The sequence below is a fragment of the Acinonyx jubatus genome, chromosome D2 (genome assembly GCF_027475565.1).
Source record: "Acinonyx jubatus isolate Ajub_Pintada_27869175 chromosome D2, VMU_Ajub_asm_v1.0, whole genome shotgun sequence".
NCBI classification, from domain to species: Eukaryota; Metazoa; Chordata; class Mammalia; order Carnivora; family Felidae; genus Acinonyx; species Acinonyx jubatus.
The window spans coordinates 31,630,805-31,654,566 of record NC_069393.1 but is presented as its reverse complement, the minus strand read 5'-3'; the positions used below and the strand labels follow the sequence as shown (position 1 = coordinate 31,654,566).

At 53.3% G+C, this 23,762-nt stretch overlaps 1 protein-coding gene across 3 annotated transcripts in view; it reads right to left on the bottom strand.

Moving 5' to 3' along the window:
• Nucleotides 1-2,357: 2,357 nt before the first annotated feature.
• Nucleotides 2,358-23,762, bottom strand: part of CHST3 (carbohydrate sulfotransferase 3) — a 37,272-nt gene continuing 15,867 nt past the window's right edge. For all 3 annotated transcript variants that reach the window (XM_053206885.1, XM_027062223.2, XM_027062224.2), the window contains exons 2-3: nucleotides 10,154-10,379; nucleotides 2,358-8,639 (exon numbers count right to left, since the gene is read on the bottom strand). In XM_053206885.1, the coding sequence (XP_053062860.1) occupies nucleotides 7,340-8,639; nucleotides 10,154-10,293 (1,440 nt within the window). In that variant the 5' untranslated portion in view covers nucleotides 10,294-10,379 and the 3' untranslated portion in view covers nucleotides 2,358-7,339. The remainder of the gene's footprint in view (nucleotides 8,640-10,153; nucleotides 10,380-23,762) is intronic.

Below are 23,762 nucleotides of genomic sequence, written 5' to 3'. Positions count from 1 at the left end.
CCCCCCTGTACCTCATGAGGATGTGCCCTCCTTGTTGTCACTCTCCCCACGCCCCTTCCTTCCTCCCTTCTTTCTCACGGCCTGATTTTCCTGGGCAAGCCTCTCCTGCTGGGCCTTTACTACTTGCTTGTTCTTCCAATAAACTGCGCAGCAGCGTTTAGCGAGGGGTTTACTAGCTACTAGAGGATTACATCTCCAGGGAACCTGTTTACTGTTGGTAACCTTTGTCCAGCTGTTTCAGAAACGGCTCCTTTAAGACTTACCTCCAAGCTCAGATCAAGAGTGTCCTGTGGTGTTTATGCGTGGCCTGCTCCCGCAGGGTCCCCACTCTCTGTGGGGGTCACCACACCTTTTGGATAATGCTGCAGAGGCCCTGCAGGTGTGGGCTGAGTTAAGGAAGCCAAGGGCTAAGGGTTTCAGGTGACCAGGAGGTTTTACAACAGTAGCGTAGATGCCTTAGGGCGTGAACTTTGACCCACAGTGCCCTGGAGGCTGCTATGATCTCCACAGACCAACTCTTTTGCTTCCGCCGCCCTGCAGCTCCGTGAGAATGGTACCGAAGGTGGGCTGGGGCCCTGAAGCTTGTTCCTGAACGTTTTCTTCCCACCCTCTTCACCCACGACCTTCTCATCTGCTTATCATGGCTTTTAGTCCTATATGCATACATTTGCAGGTTTCCAATGGCTACAAAGTGTTCTGTAGAATGCCAGAGTCTTGAAAATGTTGTTTGGTAAAAAAAAAAAAAGTTTCCATGATGAAAGAATTCCACCCATAAAAATTGTTCTGAGTGAAGTCTGGTAAGCTGGGGCAAAGGAAAGCAGGACTTCTCAGAGCCTTTAATATGTTAATGGGCACTGTAACTTCCTAAGAGCCTCTAGGTGATCACGGTTCCTCCAAACATACTTGGGGACACACGGATGCAGACTCCAGTGCTGGGCCTGCTGTAGGCAGATGACACGGGTCCCTGCTGGTGATCCCACTGCTTCCCGGATGGATCCAGCTGACTGTCACTCCCTCAGAGACTCCCTGGGTATTTGGCTCCTTCCCAGGGTTGGGTAAATTGGGACGTATTGGAGGAAGATTCGGGAGCTCAAAAAGGGTCTGAGAGTGGAGAGGAAAGATGGTTCCAAGCCTGACTGGTGACTCAGGGGGTGAGTGGGTGGAGAGGTCTCCAGGCTTCTCTGCTCTATGATTATGGTAATTTGTTTCTCCAGGAGGTCATTTGTGGTAGGAAACATAGCCCAGAAATTAAACTAAATATACCCAGTGCCCAGAAAACTGGAGACAGCAATGGCACCTGGCTGGGGTGGGGGTGGGGGGGCGCAGGGGGGCGGAGATACTGAGGTTGGAATGTCATGGTACAGGCCTGTATTTTAAGGATTGGGAGGAAAATGGTTTGAGGTTCCCCCCCCCCCCCCCCCCCCCGCCAAGGCCTGGCCTGGGTGAAATAGTAGAGGTACATGTCTGAGTTTGGGGGAAAGGGTCCCGTTCCTTCATATTATGCCTCATTCTGTTGTGACCCCCCTCATTCCCCTCCTCTTTGCTCACCAATGCTCAGCCCTTCTCTGCTTCTTCATGGTTGCTCCTGTCCCCCCCAAACCCACACAGCTTTACCAGCTCTGTCTTCCTGGGCTCCAAAATGAACCTTCTCCCTTCTCCTTGGGGAAATGCCTACCAGGTGGCCGTTAGAAGACACAAGGGCCAAAGTCTAATTCGCACCGAAGTTATCATGACTGATAGAGCAACGGAATAACAATTTCCAAGGACTTCATTACATTTCTGAGCTGAAAGGGTCTTTAGTAATGTCCTCGTGTGGGTTTTGAGACCTTGTGAAGGTCAAGGGAATCTTAGGTGCCATTTCAACATGTGAAGCGGGTCAACACGCAGGTGCTCTGGGTGAAAGGGCAGTCTACTCTTTCAGCTGAATTTTGGAACCGTTGCTGTAAACCACTGATTACACTCCCCATTCTCAAGGAAACTAGGGCTCAGATAAGGAAAGTGACCTGTCCAAGGTCATGGGGCCAGAAGTGGCAAATCTGGGACCTGTCCCCAGGTCCCCTGGCCTCTAGCCAATGCTCCTGTCTCTGGCCTGTAATTCCTGGGTATTCATGACTCGGACCTCACCCTTGCAGCTGGCTCCGAGCAGTCCTCACCGGCTCTGCCATCCTGGTAACATAAACGACCATCATCAACCGCCCCCTGCGCTTCGCCAGGCTTCCCTCTGTCTGTCACTCTTGGGGGCCTACCTCTACCCTGCTTCATGTGAGAAGTCACCCCTTTTCCTACTGCTGCTAATTTTTTCTTGTTAATTTTTGATTGCTGCTGAGAACAAGTGCAAAAGAAAGGCGGAGACACACTTCAGATTTTGCTCATTGCATGTTTTCGTTTTTAATTAAATAAGTCAAGTAAGCCATCAAGTGATGGGTTCACATTCTGTTCCGCAAAGCAGACCCTGACCGGCGGTGGCCGCCAGCTCTCTGAAGGGCAGCCCCTGCGTTTCCAGGAGATGGCAGATTGTAGCCACGGCAAGGACATCTGGGACACTGATGGCAAGGGGGCGGGAGCAACGTACACACCATTATGTACACACCTTGGCCACACATGGCCACGAAGGGAGTGTCCCGTACCACGTGGCCATGAAACAGGACACAGGGTCGAGGTCTTGGCAAAAAAGACAGAGTTTGCAGGATCCAGGAGGGAGCAGGGGAGCCAGGTGAACCTGGCCTGGAACATACAGACGAGATGGAGACTCCAGGGGTGCCCAGTTCAAGCCCAATGGTAGAGGAAGCAGGGTATTTTCCCAAATGAAATACCTGGTCTACAGTATGAGCTGGGTCCATGGGGCTGGCACCACATTCATATCCGTGGAAACACATACAACCAATTCGTCCCCCAGGCATATAGTCCTGGAATGACAGAGGACACGGAGACCAAAGGATCTCAAAGCTCTTAAGACATCTGAATTTGCCAATTCTGCTTTGTCCTTTTGAGGTAAAGAGCAGCTTCCAGTATTCCTGAAACTGTGGGCAGCTGAGAGGCGATATGGTTGCATTCGGGAAGCCCTGGGCCCTCTGCCTCTTGTCCAGCCGGACCACGTCCTGGGAGTTTTCACTAGCAAACCCACCAACCTGGGACCCCTGGATTTCAGCGGGTGCTCCTTTCACTTAGTACAGATCAGCAAGGCCTACTTGGTTTCTGCAGACATGCTTCCCCACCCCACCTCTCCCCAACCCAGGAATCCATCCCCCCAGGACCTGCCTTTGTTCTCAGCCATGGGATTGGGAGCGAGGGATGGCCTCAGAGATGCAGCCGTCTGGTCTTCTGCTCCTGTCCTCCATAATCCAGGCCCTACAGGCAATTAAAATAGGCCCTAATGTGCGAGAGGACCACCAGGGCTGGAAGAGACCTTCCGGGTCGGGACCAGACCACCTGATGCTTCCGTCTCTAGACCAGGCCCCCTTCTTCTGGGACAGGGATCCCCTGACCTCCTGTTGGATCTCACTCATCATCAGACAGGGCAAAGGACAAGACAGAGGTGGTGGGGAAAGATGTCACTGGAATGGGTTGGGTGGGCCCTCTGCTCTCAGGGGTCCGGTCGGCAGCTGCCCCATTAGACCGGCCTTTGGCAGTAGCTTCCAGGCTGAGCATACTGGCAGACGGGGAGTAAACTCTTCAGTAAACTTTTTTTTTTTTTTCTATTCATTTAGTTATTTATTTTCAAGTGTGTGTATCACATAAAGGGACCAAAGGCTAGAATTTGTTCGTGTCTCTCAATCTCAGTAATAACTTGGTGATAACCCACTGCGGGAGGTGGGGGTGTGCCACAGAGTTGTGAATCTGCTTTCTTTCCTCTCTGTGGGGACTCAGGAACCCTGCTCCCCACCGACTGTTCCCAAAGACCCCTGCCCCCAACCTGGTGCCCTCATCCTCTCCGAGGTTTACAAACAAGGCCAGAGGAGAAGCCAGGAATAGGCAGCAGTGGTGACAGCCTGTGGGTGTTAGACACTACCCTGTCTCACCAAGGCCTGGAATGTTCTGAACTATTTATATAGGCCGGGCTAAAGAGGTCTTCATCAAGAAAAAGAAAATGAGTAAACACTCATTGCTGAATGGGCCTCTTGTTCTGGGGAAGCCGGCAGCCCCAGAGGTGAGGCCTCAGCTGCTCCCTCTGTCTGCGGGCAGGTGGACACCATACAGGGGAGAGGCTCCTGATGGAGCAGTAAGAGTAGAGAAGCCCGGACTGGCCTCACTGGAAAAGGAGGCACTGGCCCAGCTGGACCACCTTCCTCAGCCCAGCTGCCTGCTGAAAACCACAAGTGCGTAACTCCAACCAGGCCCCCCATAGAATAAAGTCAGTAGTCGCCCCCACCCCGTCCTTCCCCAAACCCCGAGGGTTCCCGGGAGCATTGCCGAGTCCCAAGGCAACACTCGCTTGAGTTGTGCCCTGTTTCAGACACCAGGGCAAAGGTAATACAGCAGAAAGGGCCTTAAATGCCGCATCTTCAAATCAACAAGAAGAAACCAAGGTACCTCCCTAAACAACACCCTGGGGCCAGCACAACTCTGTGCCCTTGGTTTTAGTCTTGTGCTCTGAATCGTCTTCGAGTGTCCTTGTGTGTATGGAGTGAGTCAACGGTTTCTAGTATTATTTTGTCTTTCTTGATTTGGGTACAGCTTTGCGTCCCTGCAAAAAATAAGGTATTTTATGTCTCTTCTTTGTCACAAAATAAATAAATTAAGTCAACTTGCAGTGTACAAATTGTCAATGTCCTGAGAAGTCCCAAAGGTCCATTCTCCGCACAGTCCTCGGAGCTCAGGGGTGGAGACCTTGGCCTCAGAGGCATAGGAAGGAAGGAAGAAGTTTGCTGTCCACACCAGGAGGGCCCCAAGAAGAGCCCCAGATGGAGGTACCTGCCTCCATCCCTGCCCCAGCCCCCACCAACCACAGGTGGGGAACCGTGTGGGGAACAGTGTGGGGAGGGGAAAAACAGCTAGTGCTTCCGGGCTTCCAGAAACATCCTGGTCTCTCTCTGCCCCAGGGTCAAGTTTTCAGAGCTGGAGTCCCTTTGGACCCCAAATCAGAGCCAGCTCCCTGCACAACTTATTTCGGGACTGGAGAGCCTAGACTGGAGGCCTCCTTGAACGACTTGAAGTTCATGGAAACCCAGCAGCTCAAATGTGGTGATTGTGAGAGACCCCACAAAATGGCTACAGTCCTCACCGTCTCAAACAGCAGCTTCTAGCTGCTGGGCAGACACACTCCTCCCTTCCCCACGGCAGCACCAGCTGGACTCAGATCCTCTCTTTCCCTCATGTCCATATTACTCAATCCAAAACTCAGCCCTCTGGGTTTGACAACAGGATAGATCTGACATAGAAGTTGTCCAGGAAATCAGAAACAGCCCTAGTGAACTGGGGCAGCTCTTCGAGTTCTGGGGTGGACTGAGCTCTGCTCCCCAGTTTGGGCTGGGGGTAGAAAAGGACCTCCACTGTGGGGGCATCTGCTGCTTGGCCTAGGCCCTGCCCCCCCCCAGGAAATGCATTTGGACCTGAAAGAGATGTTCAAATCTGGCCTCGTCTCAGGGAGAGGATGAGGGCTAATTTATGTTGCTTCTGGACACACAGCAAAGAACACTGGTGGTTTCTGAGATTCGTTCCACATGGGGTTCAAACAGAAACGCCCGTGGGGCACTGTGGGTTGCCATGTGGCCGCCCAGGCTCTGGTCCTTCTGGGAAAAGGCTCTTCCTCCTCCTCTTCTCCCTCCAGCAAGAGCCAGAGTGCTCCCTGCTGGTCCTCCCAGCCCCCTAAAGCCCAGATTGCTGTCACGCAGCACTTCTGTAGAAACAAAATAAAAAAACATAGCCACAAAACAAGATACCAAACTATAAATAACTTTAAAAAAAAAAAAAACACCCAGATAAAATACCCAGCCTACCCCAAGTTGAGCAACACTTTTCCCAGGGCCCTAAAAGGTGGAATTACAGATACGAACATGTAACCATGGTGACCAACCATGAGGCTGACCTCTGTCCCCTGTCTTCTCGGGGGAGGGGTATCCTGATGTGACTTCTCCCCCAAGGGCACTCTGCACTCTTCTGGGCCCTGCCCCACACGAGGCCTGGCTGGAAATGGCAGGACTCCTCAGCTGCCTTTTGCCTCCAGTCAGACCTGAGGCAGCCTTCAAATATGGACTCGCTCTCAGGGAGCCAGTGGAGACGGGACGGGGCCTTTGGGCTGCAGTCATGTGAGGACTGGCCACATCATTTCAAAACATCCTGCCTGCCAGCAGAGAGGATGTGCATGGGCCAGAGGAGGTAGCCAGGAGAATCTAAGGCAGGCAGGGGCCGCAGACTCGGAGGTTCTGTATCCACCGCTCAGTCCTAAACCTGGTCAGAACAGGGTCATGGCCCATGACTGTGTTTCCTTCCATGTCCCTAAGTAATTCTAAAAATGTAATTAAAGGCTGCTCTTTAGGTGTGTGATAGTTCAATTCCGTGGGCATAAAGCAACAGGGAAGCCTGTGGTGGGTATGTGCGTAGGTGTGTGGACTTGTGTTTCTATGATGTTTCTGTGTCCGTGTCTGGTATATGTAGGTACCTGTCTTTTACACGTGTATGTGTGCTTTGTAGCTCTACGCAGGGCTGGTGTCAGTGACCCGCACAGCGATTCCATTCATGAAAATACTGAATCATTCTTCGTTGATAAGCCCTAGCTGTCATCCTCTGACATTCTGGGCTGTTCCAGCCCCTCCCCTCAGACCCATGCAGATTCCACACTGGATTGTGTAGAAATCCAGAGACTGACATGTGAACAGTGAGTACAGCAGAAGGTCTGACTGTGGCTGGTGGGTGCCCAAAGCCCCTTTGGGTTAAACATCTGGACTCTGGCCCACGGGGTCTACAGGCATTTATGTAGTTTTGGGTGTATGCTTGTGTGTGTGTGTGTGTGTGTGTGTGTGTGTGTGTGTCTGTGTGTGTGTGAGAGAGAGAGAGAGACACAGAGACAGTGACAGAGAAAAAAAGGCTTGTCAAAAGTTCCAGGCCTGCGGGGAGCCTGCTCAGGAGACGCAGCCCCTCAGGTCTGGGTCTGGCGGCCCTCACGGACGGGCACTGTCCTGTTCTCGGTGAGAGACCCCGGGCCCAAGGCTGCAGTGGGGGAGCTAGCTGGCGGGGGGCCTACTTCTACGGCGGAAGGGCGGCCTGCCCCGCGCGTGGCCGCCGCCCGCCCGCCCTCGGCGGCGAGAGCCACCGTGTCACCGCCCGCGGGGCGCTAGGGGGTGGTGCGAGGAAGGCAGGGCGGGCCTTTCACAAGGAGGGGCGCGCGCGGCCGCCGGCCCCCCTACGTGACCCAGAAGGTTCCGCGCTCCTCCAGCAGGCTGACGGAGCGGTTGGTGAGGGAGGCGGCGTCCCGCGCCAGCCGGTAGCCGAACAGGTGCATGGCCGGGGCGCAGGCGGCCTGCACCACCTGCGCCAGCTTGAAGGGCATGCTGAAGCGCCACTTCTCGAACTGCTCCGAGGAGTTCTTCTGCGTGGAGTAGATGCCGCTGCCGTCCTGGGCCGCCTGCGTGTTCCTGCGGATCCAGTCCTCCACCTGCGCCGTCAGGGGGATGCCGGCGAAGCGGTACATCTCGCGCGCTTTCTGCAGCGGCCAGCGCGCCACGTCCTCGTAGCGCACCAGCATGTAGCGGCCGCGCAGCCAGGCCGGCTGCCGGAGGCCCAGCTCGGCCGACAGCCGGATGCTCTCGCAGTTGCCCCTCAGCCGCTGCACCTCCTCCTCCCCCAGCCGCGCCTGCCCCTCGGCCAGCCACTTCTTCCAGCCCTCGTACTTGCCGGCGAAGGCCACCATGCGGGAGGCCAGCACGGCGCGCGGGTCGCGCACCAGCTGGATGACGCGCAGGTCCAGCCGGGGGTCCTCGGCCAGCGGCTGCAGGAACTCCAGCTGCCGGATGCGCACGGCCTTGAGGGCCATGTGCTCCTTGCGGCGGCAGGCCTCGGCCGCCAGCGTCACGTTGAGGGGCCCGCAGCGACGGTTCTTGCAATGGTACTTCTCGAAGACCTTCTTGACGAAGGGCGTGCACACGGGGTCCTCGCACAGGGAGCGGCTGGAGCCGCGGCGGAACATGAACTGGGTCAGGTGGTCCTCCGGCAGGGGGCTGATGAAGTGCTCCAGCACGTACAGGTCGCACAGGAACAGCTGCTTGAGCACGTCGCGGTAGACGAGCGCCGAGCCCGCGGCGTTGGCGCCTCCCGACTCGAAGGACACGGTGCGCTCGATGTGCCACAGCGGCTCGAAGAGGTAGAAGATGTTGCCCTGCTGGTTGAAGAACTCGCCCACGAACGAGGAGCCGGTGCGGGTGGTGGCCATGAGGAGCACGTGGCGCCGCGGCCGGGCCTCGCGGGGTCGGGGTGGCTCCTTGGCCTTGGCCTCCACCTCCCCCTGGGCTCCGGCGGCGGCCTCCGCTGCTGGCTCTACACCCAGCTGCAGACTGAGGTTTCGCAGGCGGCCCTGCAGCTGGGTGAAGGCTGAATCGAGCTCGCTCAGGGATAGAAGGGACGCATTGTCGGCCAAGATGAGGGCTGGGTCGGTGCTGTTGGCGTCTGCCAGGGGTTGTGGGATCTGCTTCAGCCTGTCTGACACCCTGGGGGGACAGAGGGAAATCGGAGTCAGTGAGTGACGGGGAACTCCATCCCTTGGGCACCCCTAAGCAGCCTGCAGGGCTGATCACCCAAAGCCTGTCTTAGCTGGGTTTCCCCTGAAGCAGACCGTGAGGCAAGGGTTTGGGTGTGAGTAGTTTATTTAGAACATGATCACAAAAAGAAACGGCAGAGAGGCAGAGAAGAGGGGTGGGAAGAAAAAAGTCGGTCTAGGGTGAGCGGGCTGTCCCCGTGAGCAAACCAATCCCACTGGGGCACCTGGGAGGACGCACCTGAGGATTCTCTTGCCTAAGGGATATGAAGCTCCCAGCTGGCCTTGGCTGAGGGCTGCTCCCAGAGGCATTTACTCCCTGCATTCCTGGCTTGCCGATGTACAGGTGGAGAGAAAGTTCTCTGGTGGAGAGCTGCAGAGGCTTGCAGCAGGATCCCGTGGGCACGAACTGGAACAGTTCATGCTGAGAAACTCAGGTGGGGCAGTGACTGCCTGCTGCACAGTCCAGTTCCTAATCTATCCATGTGGCTGATGCTTTCTTGCAGGGGTTGTGCTGGGAGAGCAGGTCTAAGAAATCTTTGTACTCTGCAGGCTCACCAGCCTGCTTTGTAATCTGCAGGCTCACCAGCAGAGGCACTTACTGCACACAAAGGTACACTGCCAACTCCATGCGGCAGCATTCCCAGTGTAGCTGAGGTGAGTGCACACCCCTGGCGTTTAGCAATACACAACCTGAACAACTGCACATGGGAGGCAGCACATGGTAGGCAGCCCCACCTACCAGGTATGTGTACCAGAACCCTGCCTTTCCATGGACTCACCCTCATCCATGGCTTCAGGCTGGTATAGGAGGTGTGCTGATAACGTGAGGCTTTATCCTAGCCAACAAGTAAATTAGTAATAACCATGGTCAGCAAATACTAGAAACCAACTGCGCACCAGGCGCTGAGTTAATGTTTTACATTTCCTCATTTAATCTTTACCAGGAAGACCCCATTGTTAGCCATATTTTTAAAATATTTATTTACTTTGTGTGTGTGTGTGTGTGTGAGAGAGAGAGAGAGAGAGAGAGAGAACAAGTGGGGAAAGGCAGAGAGAGACAGAGAGAGAATCCCAAGCTCTGAGCTGTCAGCATAGAGCCCAATGTGGGGCTCGATCCCACGAACCATGAGATCAAGACCTGAGCCCAAATCAAGAGTCGGACGGAGCCACCCAGGTGCCCCATTGTTACCCATATTTTACAGAAGAGGAACTTAAGACAGAGAAAGTGATTTTGTCCAAGCTGTCACAGCTAGTGAGGGCCGGAATCGGGATTCCAACCCAAGTTGCTTGAATCCAGAGCCCAAGTGTTACGCCTGAGCAGTGATGAGGACGTGTGCGTGACCCACTGCCTGGGCAGGGCAGAGGAGGGGCCTGGTGATGACTGGTTGAAGAGCTGCCTTTGTAAGACATAGAGCCTCCACCCACCCCTCCCTGATAAGGAAGACGTGTGCTGGCACCCCTCACCTTGATATGATTTTATTTTCCTTTTCAATGAAGACAAAAACCACCACCACAAAAGCCAGGAAAAGGGCATATTTGCTCTTCATCCTCAGGCTGTGCAATAAGTCCCGGCAGTCCTGGGGGAAAGCGAGTCCTTTCTCCATGGGGAAAGAGGGGGCCCGTGGGCGCTCAGCTCAGGAGCATCGCTCAGGACCTGGCTCCGCGTCTTCAGGTGGGGGACACCCTTGTCCTGTGAAGAGACAGGTGGTCAGGACACCCTTGTCTGGAGATGAGGAATGGAGAGGGGTTTTCCCACCAACTTCTGAAGGTCGTGGCCCTGCTTGGCAGCCAGAACCCCAGAGCCACTCTCCCATAGATGAGAGAGCAAATCAAGTCATTTAAAACGCTAATCAGCCCTTTGATTAATTCCTCCCACTTCCATGAATTTATCCTTTGACCTCACACATAACTCAAGGGCAAGTGCATGGAAGAGTGTTCCATGTACTATAAATGTTTGAAACAAAAGACTACAAATACCAAAAAAAAAAAAAATGATGGAGGTGGACCTATAAACGCTGATGTTAATAACCTAATATATATATTAGATCCTTCACTTGGGTTCTTCCAAAATCTTTCTCGTGGCCTCAGCCTTTCACATCTCAGCTTCCAGGAGCAGCCTCCCCCTGACTAGGTTAGGGGTCCCCTGGCCCCACTGCCATGCAGACTCCTATTAGTGCCTGAGACTGTCGTAAGGTGAGCCCACTTGTAATGACTTGTTCAATGCTGATCGTCCTTCGTGGAGTGCAGGGAGTTTGTCCAGGCCCCTCATTATCCCTTAGCACTGGGCCAGGCACACAGGACCTACTTATGCATGGTTGCCAAATGACAGAGTGGATAAATGAACAAATGACCCTCAGCAGAAGATGTATATACATTTCTACACACACACACACACACACACACACACACACACACACCTGTCCTGCATCATGAGCCCGATTCCAGCATAACACCCTCCATCCCAAAATCTATCCCTTCTCCTTAAGGACCTTCATCCATGGGATACTATCTGCTCCAAGTTTGGAAAAATCTTATGACCTGGTGCAGTGCACCCAGGATCATCTCTCTCCCTCTCCCTCTCTCTCTCTCTCTCTCTGGAAAAGGTAGATTTTCCCACAGAAGCAGCTGACATTGACGTGAGGGAGAAGGAGGGCAGGAAGGCAGGTCCTAGGGTTGACCTTCATCACATAATGGAAGTGGCTAGAGGGACAGCCAAACCATCTGTCCTTTGGGGAAAACAGTGGGACAGGGGCTCTGCAATACGAGGAGGCAGATGTGTAACCTGGCAGCCGAGTGGAGGGCCCTGGCTGCACAGGGTAGAGTGGTGCTGAGGCTTCCTGGATGTGGTTGGGTGGAGAGGGGCCCAGGGGGGAAGAGTGGTGTGGGGTCAGCTCCAGAGCACGTGGAATACTCCTGCGTCTTCCTAATTCTTCTGGGCCTTTCCCCACACACTCATTAAACAACTATTTCCTGAGCACCCACTATGTGCCAGCCTCCGGTCTAAGCACTGGGGATACAAGCAGTGAACAAGCAGACCTGGCCCACAGCCCTCATGGGGCTTACGCTCTGGTTGGAAGGGCCATCTGGAATGATGTGGTAGCTGAAATTTATTGAGTGCTTACCACTCTGCCAGGTGCCGTGTTAAGCACTTGATTTGCGTTTCCTCATCAGATCCTTACAGAAGTCCTATTAGGTAGCAGCTATCCCATTTTACAGATGAGGAAACTGGGGTTGAGAGAGGTTAAATAACTTGTCGAAGATTCTTCCAGCAGCCGCCCTCATCACCCACCCGAGATCCAGGTCACTCGAGCCTCTCAGTGCTCCCCAGTCACCCCCACTGTAGCCCATATGGTTGGGCTTTCCAGCAGATGGTCTGTCTGTCCTCCTTTCCCAGACCCCGTGCCCCTTGAAGTAGAGACTAGCATCTAGAATGGTACCCAGAATATATCAGCTGCCAAAAAACCCCCACTACTGATCAAACCTTTCAAAGTTGATGCCTGGCTCAGTGCCTGGCAGGCTGTCAGCATGAGTGCAGAATGACAGAGCCAGGTTCCTCATACACCCTGTTTAGCCCAGGGTGGGGTGTCAGGCCGCCTGTCGCTCTGGAAGGGTGAGACCCAACAGAGTCTGCAGGGCAAAAGGGACTGAAATCTGACTTTCTGCCCTCTCATCTCTTGGCTGACAGTTGCCTGTGTCTGATGATGTGAGGGAAGCAGAAGGAGCTGAGACCAGAAGTCCTGGATTTTAGTCGTTCCTGCATGTCTGCCATGCTGTGCAACCTTGTAGGAATGACTTAACCTCTCTGGGCCTCGGGTTCTTCACCTATAGCATGAAAAACCTGTACATAAGGCTGCTGTGGGGAATGGTATCTGGGGCATGGTAAGCGTTCATTAAATCCAAGAGGGGAGAAAAGGAGGGGTGGAGTGGGGGGACTTGCCTTCACTGTCGTCTCCCTTCTGGGTCTTTGGTAAGATTAGAAGTTTGGCTGCCTTGATGACAAAGCTCCTGCACCTTCTCCTCCCCTCCCTACCAAGCACGGTTTCTATTTCTGAGTTGACATCCCAGTCCCCTCACCCCCCCCCGCCGAAAAATACAGGGTTCTCAAGAACCTTCTCGGCATTGCCCTAAAAGGAAGAAGCAATGGTGAAGACTCTCTCCCACACGACACACAAGGCAGACTGTTGGCTCCTTTGCCCTGTCCCAGCAGGCTGGCCCTAGCTTTAGCTTTGGAGGCCCCGTGGATGGTGGGCACGCAGGTGAGAGAGGTTTGGCGGTCCCAGGGGGAATGTGGGAGGTCCCCAGACCCAGGAGTCAGGAGAGGAGGTCCCCAGACCCCCAGAGAGGCCAGGAGGTCATAGGGTCATGAAGGAGGAAGACGGGGCCAGGATGGCGGCCACCTGACAAAGCTCCAGGCAGAGGCCCTCGGTAAGAAGTAGGTCTGTGACAGCTGTGAACGCTAGTCAAACCTTGGTGCTGCCTCCCTCCCCAAACCCGTGCTGCACCCTTGCTTAGCTCGTGGGAAGAACGAAGCAGCTTTTCCTCCTCTTGGGAGATGCCACCCCCCAGGGGAGTACTTGATACCCTCCCCCCACCGCCCCCAACACCCAGCAAGTGATGTGACAGCCAAAGGCAAAGGTGGGATGCCAGCCAAGGTCCCGTTTCCAGGGCACCAGGGCCAAGAGTGAAGGAGGCCAGAAGCACGGGCCAGCCCAGCTCTGCCTGGATGCAGCAGGTGGTAGGACAGCTGCCCTTGGCCCCGTTATACCCAGTGCTCAGCTCTGGAGTCCTCCTCCGGAGCCCTTCCCTGACCACCGACCTCACGCTGACCATCTCCCCTCCCCCATCATTTCCCTTCTCAGCATCCTGCTTTATTTCCTTCCTGGACCGAAATGTGCTTGTTTCTTGCCTATTTCAGCCCCTGGAGTGGGTTCCATGAGAAGAGAGCTTTGTCGGTCTGTTCCACCTTCGTTATTCTGTGCCCAGAATCCCAGTGCCTAGTCTGGGTGTGTACTGGGCACAGGACAGGTGCTCCATAACACTACGTGGATGGGAAGTATGGAGAAGAGAAGAGCATGTGCATGTGTGTGCTGAGTGTGTGCTCTGAGTGTGTACTAGAAGGATGTGCTGAGTGTGTACTGGAGGCCAATACTTCAAGTGCGTACTATGGGCAAAACTTCAAGCTTTGGGGTTTCACATACATCAGTCTCTGGAATTATCATTATCAATCCGGGATGTCATTTGGGGATGAAGAAACTGAGCCCCGGGGCTTTCAGTTCAAGCCTGTATAGCTATGTGCTAATGATGGGAGGGCAGAAACCCGCCACGGGTAGCCCAGGCAAAGCTTCGTGAGGGAACACCGAAAAGGAAGTGGGCTGAGCTGAGGCCCTAACTCTAGGCACCGGCTTTCCTGCCCTCCTCTTTCCTCAGGGGCCTTTCTAATCAGGCCTCCCTCCTGCCTGGCCAGGGGCCCTCACTAGACAACAGTTGTCTACTTGGATGCCTCCCAGCCTCCCCCTGCCTCCCCTAGGGGGAGGTGGGGTCCTAGAGTCTGCTGTGAATGGAGCTCTGATAAGGGACGGGCCCTGCCAGGCATTGCATCAGGCAGCAAAACTCCACTCCCCTCACTTGCTGGGCCCAGAAGCGCAGTGGGGGCTGGGCCGCAGCGGTCACAGGCCCCGATCCCACAGCTGCCTCATCAGAGGAAGAGCCACCCAGAGAAGAGAAGCTGGGGGGGGATGGGGGGGGAGGGCGCTCCGTGGGAGCCGTGAAGCCCACTGTGGGGAACTCTACACCAACAACCCGTGGGCCACAGCCCTGGGGGGCCAGGAGGTGCCCCAAGTGTGCCATGCCACCAAAGCCCATAAGGAGGGTTTCTGTGAGTTGTCTCGGAATCCCCCAGAGAGCAGAACAGAGGGCAGGGCAGGGAGGAGGAGTTCAAACGCCGGCCTGCCCATGAGGTAGGCGATCTTTGCTTAGAGAATGCAGAAGCCCAGCCAGGGGCCTGTCCAAGCTAGGTTCCATTCCACATCAGCAAGGATGGCTTGGGAAGAACCAAGGCCCCCCTGCATCTCAAGCTTAGTGTCTAACAGGAGAGTAGATGCCTAGGGGGGCTGTTAGATGCATCAGTGAGTGAAGAAAGAAGGGAAGGAATAAAAGAATGAAGTGAACGAACGAACGTCTGGCTGATGCCCCCTGCTGCAGCTTGGGGCTGTCATTACTCCTCGGGCTTGCTCACATTCCAGGGCTCCAGCTTCCTCTCCCAGGAACAGACCCCTCTGTGACTTCCTTACGGGCGTGCGCTCCGCCTCAGCCAAGACAGAGACAGTAGAAGCAGCCAACGGTGAAGGTGTGTATCACCTGAGCGGCCATGGACAGCCAAGAACTTGTGAGAAGCTGAGGGCCACAGCCACGAGGTGGACCTGGGGGCTGAGGGCCAGCCTGGTGGGGGCAGGGCTGCCACAGACTCTCGGGGAGCCTGCCCTGTTTCGCTCTGTGGGGATGAGGGGGAACACACGCTCTACCCCCATTTGAGAGTCGCTTCATCAGGGCCTGCTCAGCCTGTGGGCAAAACATCCTGTGTAAAACCCCAGAGCCTGTGTAAAACGGGTTCGTGAAATACAGGGCCCCAGAGAATGGTCCCAGGCCTCTCTGTCAGCAAAGACACTTCCAGCACCTCTCACACTGAACCTGGGGCCTGGGCTGGGTCGGAGCGGAGTCCTGCTCTGGGCTTTGCTGCACTTGCCCAGACAGGGGCTCCAGGGGAAGCTGGTGTCCCGGATGTCCAAAAGAAATCTGTCCTGCATACCACCCCATGGATCATGAAAGAACATGGCTCTTGCCCTAAAACTGCAGAATGTCAGGACTTGGTGATTTTCTTATCCACCCTTCCTCATTTTTCATCTGTAGAAATTCAGGCTCAGAGAGACCAAGGCATACAAAGTGGATGGTGACAAAACTCGACTGCGTAGGTCTCCTGTCTCGCCGGCTAGTGCTGGCCCTGCCCCGCGTCATCGGTCTGACGCTCACAGCTCAGCCCACTTAAGAAGCGTCTGTACAGGGATGGCAATACGTGGCACACGTCACCACTCAGCAGCCCTGCGCCCGAAGCAGACATCACTAATCAATCAACGTCCCCTTTTCAGCTAAGACTGAATGTAGCCTCACTTCTCACTGCAATGCCAATCCATTCGGGTCATCATGTGAGATAAAACCAATCTGCCCTCCCAACTTTACAGGATCCTTACTGGCTACCAAACAGAATTCCTCACCACCCCTTTGTTTGGCATGCCATGATCTGACATCACCCTGCAATGCCAGCCCAAATTCCAGGTCTCCTCTTACATAAACCTTCTATTCAAGCACATGTGCCTTGTGTATCTATTCTCCAAGCCTTTGATTTAGTCCATAAAGCCCTTTACTGAACAAAACACCACAGGTTATAATTAATGGTGAGGTTACTAAGAATAGTTAAGGCACCAAAATTTGCAAAAAAAAAAAAAAAAAAAAAAAAAGGCCTTTTGAAAAGAACTGGAATGGACACAAGGTTCTTATAATTCCACCTTTCTCCCTCACTTGGCTTGTGCTTCCATGAACGAGAGTGGAGGCGGAGTTACAGAGAGCCTAGGAAATTGCACAGAACCACTGCCAATCCATTCCATACCACAGCTGGCAAAGATCTTTACACGGCTAATTTTATATTATTACTCGCATGCCTTTATATGTTTTTATGAATAAGAGCCAAAATTTTAAAAGTCTTAGGGCTTCCCCACAAAATGTTTTTTTGGGTTCTGGGAAAATTGGGGCAAGCCCACTGGAGTGCGTCTTGAGTGTGAACATAATCTGCTAGGGGAACAACGGCAGAGAAAGGCTGAGGCCAATTGCCTAAAGCATATAAGGGCAAATCAGAATAACGCATGGTGCCCGTTTTCTCACATATCAGATCAGAGGACAACGTATTCTGGAATATACTGTGCAGGTCAAAGGATGGGGAAACGACTAGCAAGGACCTGGTGCTCATCACGTGCCCACGTGCCCTCCACCTTCACCAGCCCGTCGAGGCACATGACCCAGATCGGATCAGTGGGACGTAGGTTAAAGTGACGTGAGCCGCGTCAAGGCCTGGTCCTCCAGATGATCCCACACATTCCTCAGGCCCTCTCTTCTCTTGCTGTGGCAACACTGGAGGCCACATGTTCCAGCTGGCTGAGTACAGATCCTGAGCTGCTGCCTGGAGAGCCCCCCAACCTGAGCCAGATGTGGCGTAAGTGAAAAATAAGCCTTTGTTGGGTGTAGCCACTGAGATCAGGGGGTCTGACTGTTACTGCAGCACAAGCTGTTCTGTCCTGATACGTAGGACCCTCTTGTTGATAGGAGTATCCTTTTTCTTTTAATTTTTTTTTAACGTTTATTTATTTTTGAGAGAGAGAGAGACAGAGCATGAATGGGGGAGGGGCAGAGAGAGAGGGAGACACAGAATCGGAAGCAGGCTCCAGGCTCTGAGCCATCAGCCCAGAGCCTGACGTGGGGCTCGAACTCACGGACCGTGAGACCGTGACCTGAGCTGAAGTCGGACGCTTAGCTGACTGAGCCACCCAGGCGCCCCTGGGGAGTATCCTTTTTGAAGGACAATTTGGCAAAACCATCACCAATTTTTAAAAATTTAATTTATTTGAGAGGGAGAGAATGGGAGAGAAAGGTAGGGGGAGAGAGAGAGAGAGAGAAAACAGGGGGAGAGGGGCAGGGGGGAGGGAGAGAGAGAGACCCTTAAGCAGCCTCTATTCTCAGCACAGAGCCCAATGCAGGGCTCAATCTCACGACCTTGGGATCATGACCTGAGCCGAAATCAAGAGTCGGGTGCTCAACTGACTGAGCCACCCAGGCGCCCCAAACCATTACAATTTTAAATACGCACTCCTTTTGACCCAGCAATACCACTTCTAGAAATTAATCCTGCAGATAACACTTGCAGATACACTGTCACAGTTACAAGGATACCTACAACAGTAAACTGTTTCTAATGGCAAAAGGCTGAACATAACCTTAGTGTGTGTTAATAGGCAAAAAAAAAAAAAAAAAAAAAAGAAAGAAAGAAAGACCCACCCCCAAAACAAAAAACTAGTTAGATAAATGATGGTACCTTTATCAGCACAATACTCTATGCTGATTAAAAAGAAAGAGACAGCTCTCTATGGGCTGATGTGAAATGCTGTTCAAGATATGAGTGATACAAGCAAGGAGCAAGAACGTGTGAGGTCTTACTACCATCTGTGGAAAATCGGGGGTGGACGTGCACAAATGCTGGTACACAGAATGCCTCTAAGAGAGAAAAACGAGAAACTGGCAAGAGTGGCTGAGGGAAACTGGGAAACAGGGGCGGGAATGGGGACCCACTTTTCACGGATACCTTCTTGTATTGCTTGAATAAAAGGAAGTGGTTATGAAATAAACTGGACTAAAAAAGAGTATATGGAATTGTGTTCTAATCCACTGCCTGCTACACAGTTAGTGCTTAATATTTACTTGATCGACCAAGTGTGTCTAAGAAGCTCTGGGAGAAACTGAACCCAGCATGAGGAAGAGGGAGCCCTGACAAAGATGGTGACCATACCGGGTTTCCAGTATCTTAAACCGAAGAATGCTGTGAAGCTGAGGACAGCAAATAATTCTCAACCCACGAGCCAAAGCCATGAGCCGAAGACTGGTGTTGACTGCCTAGAGCCCTGTGAGAAGACTGAGGTCAAGCTTGTTTTCCATGAGAAGGAATGTGGTGGTTGATTAGTGATGTCTGCCACGTGTGTAAGAGGGGAACGGGGTGACACGTGTGTCACATATTTGCCATTCTTACTTCAGGAGGAGCAGCCTAAGAAGGCTAGGAATCTTCTGGGCCGTGGAGTTCTTTTCCTCCCTCATTCCTTATGTGCCCTTTGATTTCTGTTTTTGGTCGTGCTCATTACTACAAAGGGCTGTGTTCATTTGCGGGTTTGGGGGCTTTTGTTAGTTTTATTGATCAGCAACCTTTCAACCAGAAACGTGTGCCAGTATGTATACACGCATACGGGCACGTCGTAGGTGAACACGCTCAGGAGAAGCCTGTGGCTGCTGCGGGGGGGAGCGGGGGTGCCCCTCAATATGGTCACACAGCTTTCCCACCTCACTCTGTGCCTTTGTGAAGAGAAGTCCACAACAGCATTTCTGAGATCACCGGGGAGGAAAAACTCTCAATACATAAGCCCAGGACCCCCTTCCTGCTCTATCCTACTTACTGAACTTCCTAAGGGGACTCCGGAACGTTCTGTGCCCAGAAAACCTCCAAGTACAGGACAGGATGGACAGAATTTCTTTTGCTCCCTATTCTTCCAACCCTCCTGGCTTTTGTGCAGAAGAAACAGAGTTTGGATCCTCTGGGGTACTTGTAGTCCTACAGTTTCCTCAAGCCCCCATATAATGGTGCATTAGCAGTAGGAAGGGGCTTTATTCCTTGTGACCAAAAAAAAGGGACCCAGCCTCTTCTCTTTTTCACCAGGGAGTTCTGCCCACCATGCAACCATTACTGCATCTGTGGGGGGCAGCCAGGGGTAGGAGAGAGAGGGGCAGAGGGGTCCTAGCCCACACTGACTTCTGCTATGGTCTGAGCTGATCTATGGCCACGACGGAGCCTATCTGTACCCGGCCCTGGGAAAGGAGAGTCTGAGGGTGGGGAGAGGTCCAGGTAGTCAGCTGCCTACTCTGAGCACTGGACAGAGGACCCTGGACTTAGAATCCGAGTTGGATCGGGTCCCTATTCTCCCATTCACTCTGGTGACCGTGGGCAAGGTATTTAACTGTTCTGAGCTGTTGCAAGCATCGGATAAGCTTGTGGGAGGCTCTGCATACAGGCTGGTCTTTATAAGCCAGAGCCTACCATGCTAGGAGTGCTGTTGGTGTGCACTCCCCTTGAGCATCTCTCGCTCAGCTCGGGTGTGGGCTGCTGCAGAAGGGTGCGGGTGGATTCATTGCTTTTCCTGTGGGACCAGCCCAGACAATCCTTGCCTACTGTAGCCGTTGCTGCCCCTATGACTACTGGTCACTAGAAAGCATTATTGGGAGGGACACTCATGCAATGCACCAGGCCTCAGGCCTGAACATGGCCATCGCCAAATAGTTTCAGGCTTCCCAACTGGGAGGGCAAGTCAATTTCAACTCCTGGGCCAAGGCTGATCAATTGGAAGTGGCTGCCCAGCGCGCTGTATCTGAAAAAGTACGTCTCACAGGAGAAGAGTGCTATCTGTGATTGCTTGGTGACGTCTGCCATGGCTAGAGAGACAGCATGGCTCTTGTGCCTTTGCTAAGAGTCAGCCTGCGCTCTGCTTGGTAGTAGGTGACAGTCACCTGGCTGGGGCAGGGGTTTGGGGGAGGGGGTGTTCAGAAGTTACTGAGGCCTGGGTCCCCCCCCCCCCCCAGAGATTATGAGTAAATTAGTCTGGGTATGGCTTGGGCATTGATTGTTTAAAGCTCTGCGGGTGATTCTAACCTAGAATGGGCAAGGACTGAAAGCCAGGCTTTAGCCCATCCAGCTTGCTTAAGGAGCACCTGCCTGTGGCACCAGCTCAGGAGCAAGACCAGACTGGTGGTTGTGGGGGAGGGGAGGCGGGGGGCGGGGAGGGAGGGCTGCTGATCCCTTGCTGACCAGGGACAGATGGCCATGCCAGGTGAACAGGTCTGTGTTCCTTGTTTCACTCAGGACACAAGCACTTGGGGGAACGTCTAGGTCTGTGTTGGAGCAGTCCATTTAAAACCAGCTCCCCTAAACCATGGGATACTACTCAGCCATAAAAAGGCACGAACTGGGGTTCCTGGATGGCTCGGTGGGTTAAGCAACAGACTCTTGATTTCGGCTCAGGTCATGATTTCACAGTCATGACTTCGAGCCCCAAGTTGGGCTCCATGCTGAGTGTGGAACCTGCTTGGGATTCTCTATTTCCCGCTCCCTCTGCCCCTCCCACTTCCCCTCAAAATAAATAAACTTAAAAAAAAAAAAAGGCATGAACTATAACTACACACAACTTGGATGCATTCCAGGGGCACTGAGCGAAAAAAAGCCAGTCTCAAGAGGTTACGTACTGCATAATTCCATTTATATAAAATTCTAGAAATGACAAAACTGTAAAGACGGAAGAACAGATTAGTATTGTCAGGAGCTAAGTTAGGGGTGGGGGCGGGAGGGACGTGGTTAGGGCTATAAAAGGCAACATGAGGGGTGCCTGGGTGGCTCAGTCGGTTGGGCGTCCGACTTCGGCTCAGGTCATGGTCTCGCAGTCCGTGAGTTCGAGCCCCGCGTCGGGCTCTGTGCTGACAGCTTGGAGCCTGGAGCCTGTTCGGCTTCTGTGTCTCCCTCTCTCTCTGCCCCTCCCCTATTCATGCTCTGTCTCTGTCTCGAAGATAAATAAACGTTAAAAAAAAAAAAAAAAAAAGGCAACATGAGGGATCCTTGCGGGGCTCTGTCTCGACTGTCAGCGTCACTGTCCTGGTCGTGATCTTGTGTAAGACTTTTGTACGATGTTACCGTAAGGGGAACTGGGTAATGGTTCATGGGATCTTTCTGTTTTACTTCCTAAAATTGCATGTATACCTATAATTGTCTCAAACCTCAAAAAATTTAAAAATTGGGGACTAAGGAGTAGACTTGTCACGATGAGCACTGGGTGATACACGGAATTATAGAATCACTGTATTGTACACCTGAAACGAATATAACACTGTGTGTCAACTAACTAGACTTTAAAACTTAGACAATTTAAAAAGTTTAACTGAACAGCAAAAGAAAGGAAACGGGCTCTCACCACAGAGGCAGGGTTGAAAGAGGTCTTTGAAAATACTGCTAGAGGTGGGCAAGAAGCCTGAGCAGAAACGGTCTTCCTGGGGGCAGGAGAGTGAGCCAGTTGAATCCAAACTGGAACTCTGAGTCTGGCTTTTTGTAGAACCATGAACTGGTGACCCCCCTGGGATCTATTCAGGTGCAAGGATAAACCTTGGGGGCTTTTTGTGGGGCAGGCTGAGTGAGGAAGTAGAACCTGATGAGGAAGCCCCATCCTTACAGAAGGAGAAAGCAGAAGAGGGAGGCAGGACTGGAGGGATTGACATGGTCTGTGACCACCCCCACCCCACCCCCCCCATCAGCTGGAAGGCCTGGCTTCCCAGTGGAAGAGACGCTGGGAACAGGCACAGGGTCCAGGAGAGGCCACACAAGACTCGGTGTGCAAAGAGTGCTGCCACAGGGCCCGGACCCCCGGGAGAGCTCGGCAGGGCCTTCCCAACTGTGTAACACGGGCACTCACGGTTTGTGAGAATTGGGCACGCCCCTGGCTGCTTTAGGGCCATTCTGCAGCTCCCAGGCAAGAAGGAGCAGGAGAAGGGTTTGAAGAACTAAGGTAGAACTTGTAAAAAGTTAAAAGTCTGGGGAAAACACCTAGGAAACCTCTCTGGATGATAAAGGCTCACATTGGACAAGTTAATTCATTTGCAGAGTACTTGCTCTGGGCCAAGCAGGGGCTGAGGCACTGGGAACAGAGTGGGGAAGAGACAGCCTGCGCCCCAGGGGAGCTGAATACTAACAAGTTAACCCTGACCAGAAACAAGGCACCTCACACATATGTGTTTAGTCCTCAGGACAACCCTACAGGAAGGTAGGGCAGTACCTTTCTAGGTACTGATCACCACCCCCACCTAGGCCAGGAGAGGCCAAACAACCTGCCCTCAGGCACAAGGGAGAGCTGGGGTTTGAACCCAGGCAGTCTGGCTCCACAGTTCATGAATGCAACCACTATGCTGAATCACTGAACAAACCGGTTTAGCCAAAAGGTGGGCGCCATATAGCAGCGGGCAGCTGAGAGTTCTGGCTGGGACTGGTCTACCAGGACCTGTCACCTACTTGCTGTGTGACTCTAGACAACCCTCTAGACCCTCTGTCTCACACTCCTCAAAGAGACACACGCGACCTCAAATACAAGGTTCTTAGAGTCTTGGAAGAAACATCCTTTGAAGGCACAAGGCCACTGCCGGCCTCCCAGGAAATAGGAGCCTGCTGGCTGTCCCAGATAAGCAGCTGGTGCTGGCTGCGGGTGACATTGAGCGGAAGCTGCTCCTGACCAACCCTGTGGTTCTGAACAGGGGCTGGTCTGCTGTAGTAGTGCCAGATCCTAGAGACTGCGTGACCTTGAAAGATGGCGTCATGACACGCAGCAGAGGAGACCGGGGACAGTGCCCATGGGCACCATTCCTCCAGAATCGAACGAAGTTCAAACAGGGCATTCCACTGGGGGACAACCTGGCCCACCCTAGCTTTCCTCCACCCGCCCGCCCACCCCTGCATATATTCTCCCTGGCCAAATGGACCCCACCATTAGCAAAGGACACCGGAAAGAATGGGTCGCAGCTTGGATTCAGACCCATGTCTGTCTGGCTGCAAAGAGGGGCAGTGCAGTGAGGTGGAGAGAACACTGAGTGAGGGGTCCGACACACCTGAGCTCTTCCTGTTCCAGCTCTGTCACCCACCAGCTGTGTGACCCCAGGTGACTGTCTCACCTCCCTGTGTCTCACCTGTACAACAGGTAGTAATAGCCCTGTATTCATTTCCTATAGCTGTTGTAACACCCCACCATCAACTCGGTGGCTTCAAACAACACGTACGTATTACCTTAAGAGTTCTGAATGTCAGGGGTGCCTGGGTGGCTCAGTCAGTTGAGCATCTGACTTCAGCTCAGGTCATGATCTCACAGTTCATGGGCTCGAGCCCCATTGTCTCGCTTTGCACTGAGAGCACGGAGCCTGCTTCAGATTCTGTCTCCTCCTCTCTCTGCCCCTCCCCCCGCTCACGAATGCGTGCTCTTTCAAATATAAATAAATGTTAAAAAAAAAAAAAAGAGTTCTGAATGTCAGAATTCCAAGGTCAGTTTGGACTAAAATCAAGGTGTCAACAGGCTTTCATTCCTTCTAGAGGCCTGAGGGAAGAATCTGCTTCCTTGCCTTTTCCAGCTTAGCTTCTAGAGGCTTCCTGCTTTCCATGGCCCATGGCCCCCTCATCCATCTTCAAAGCCAG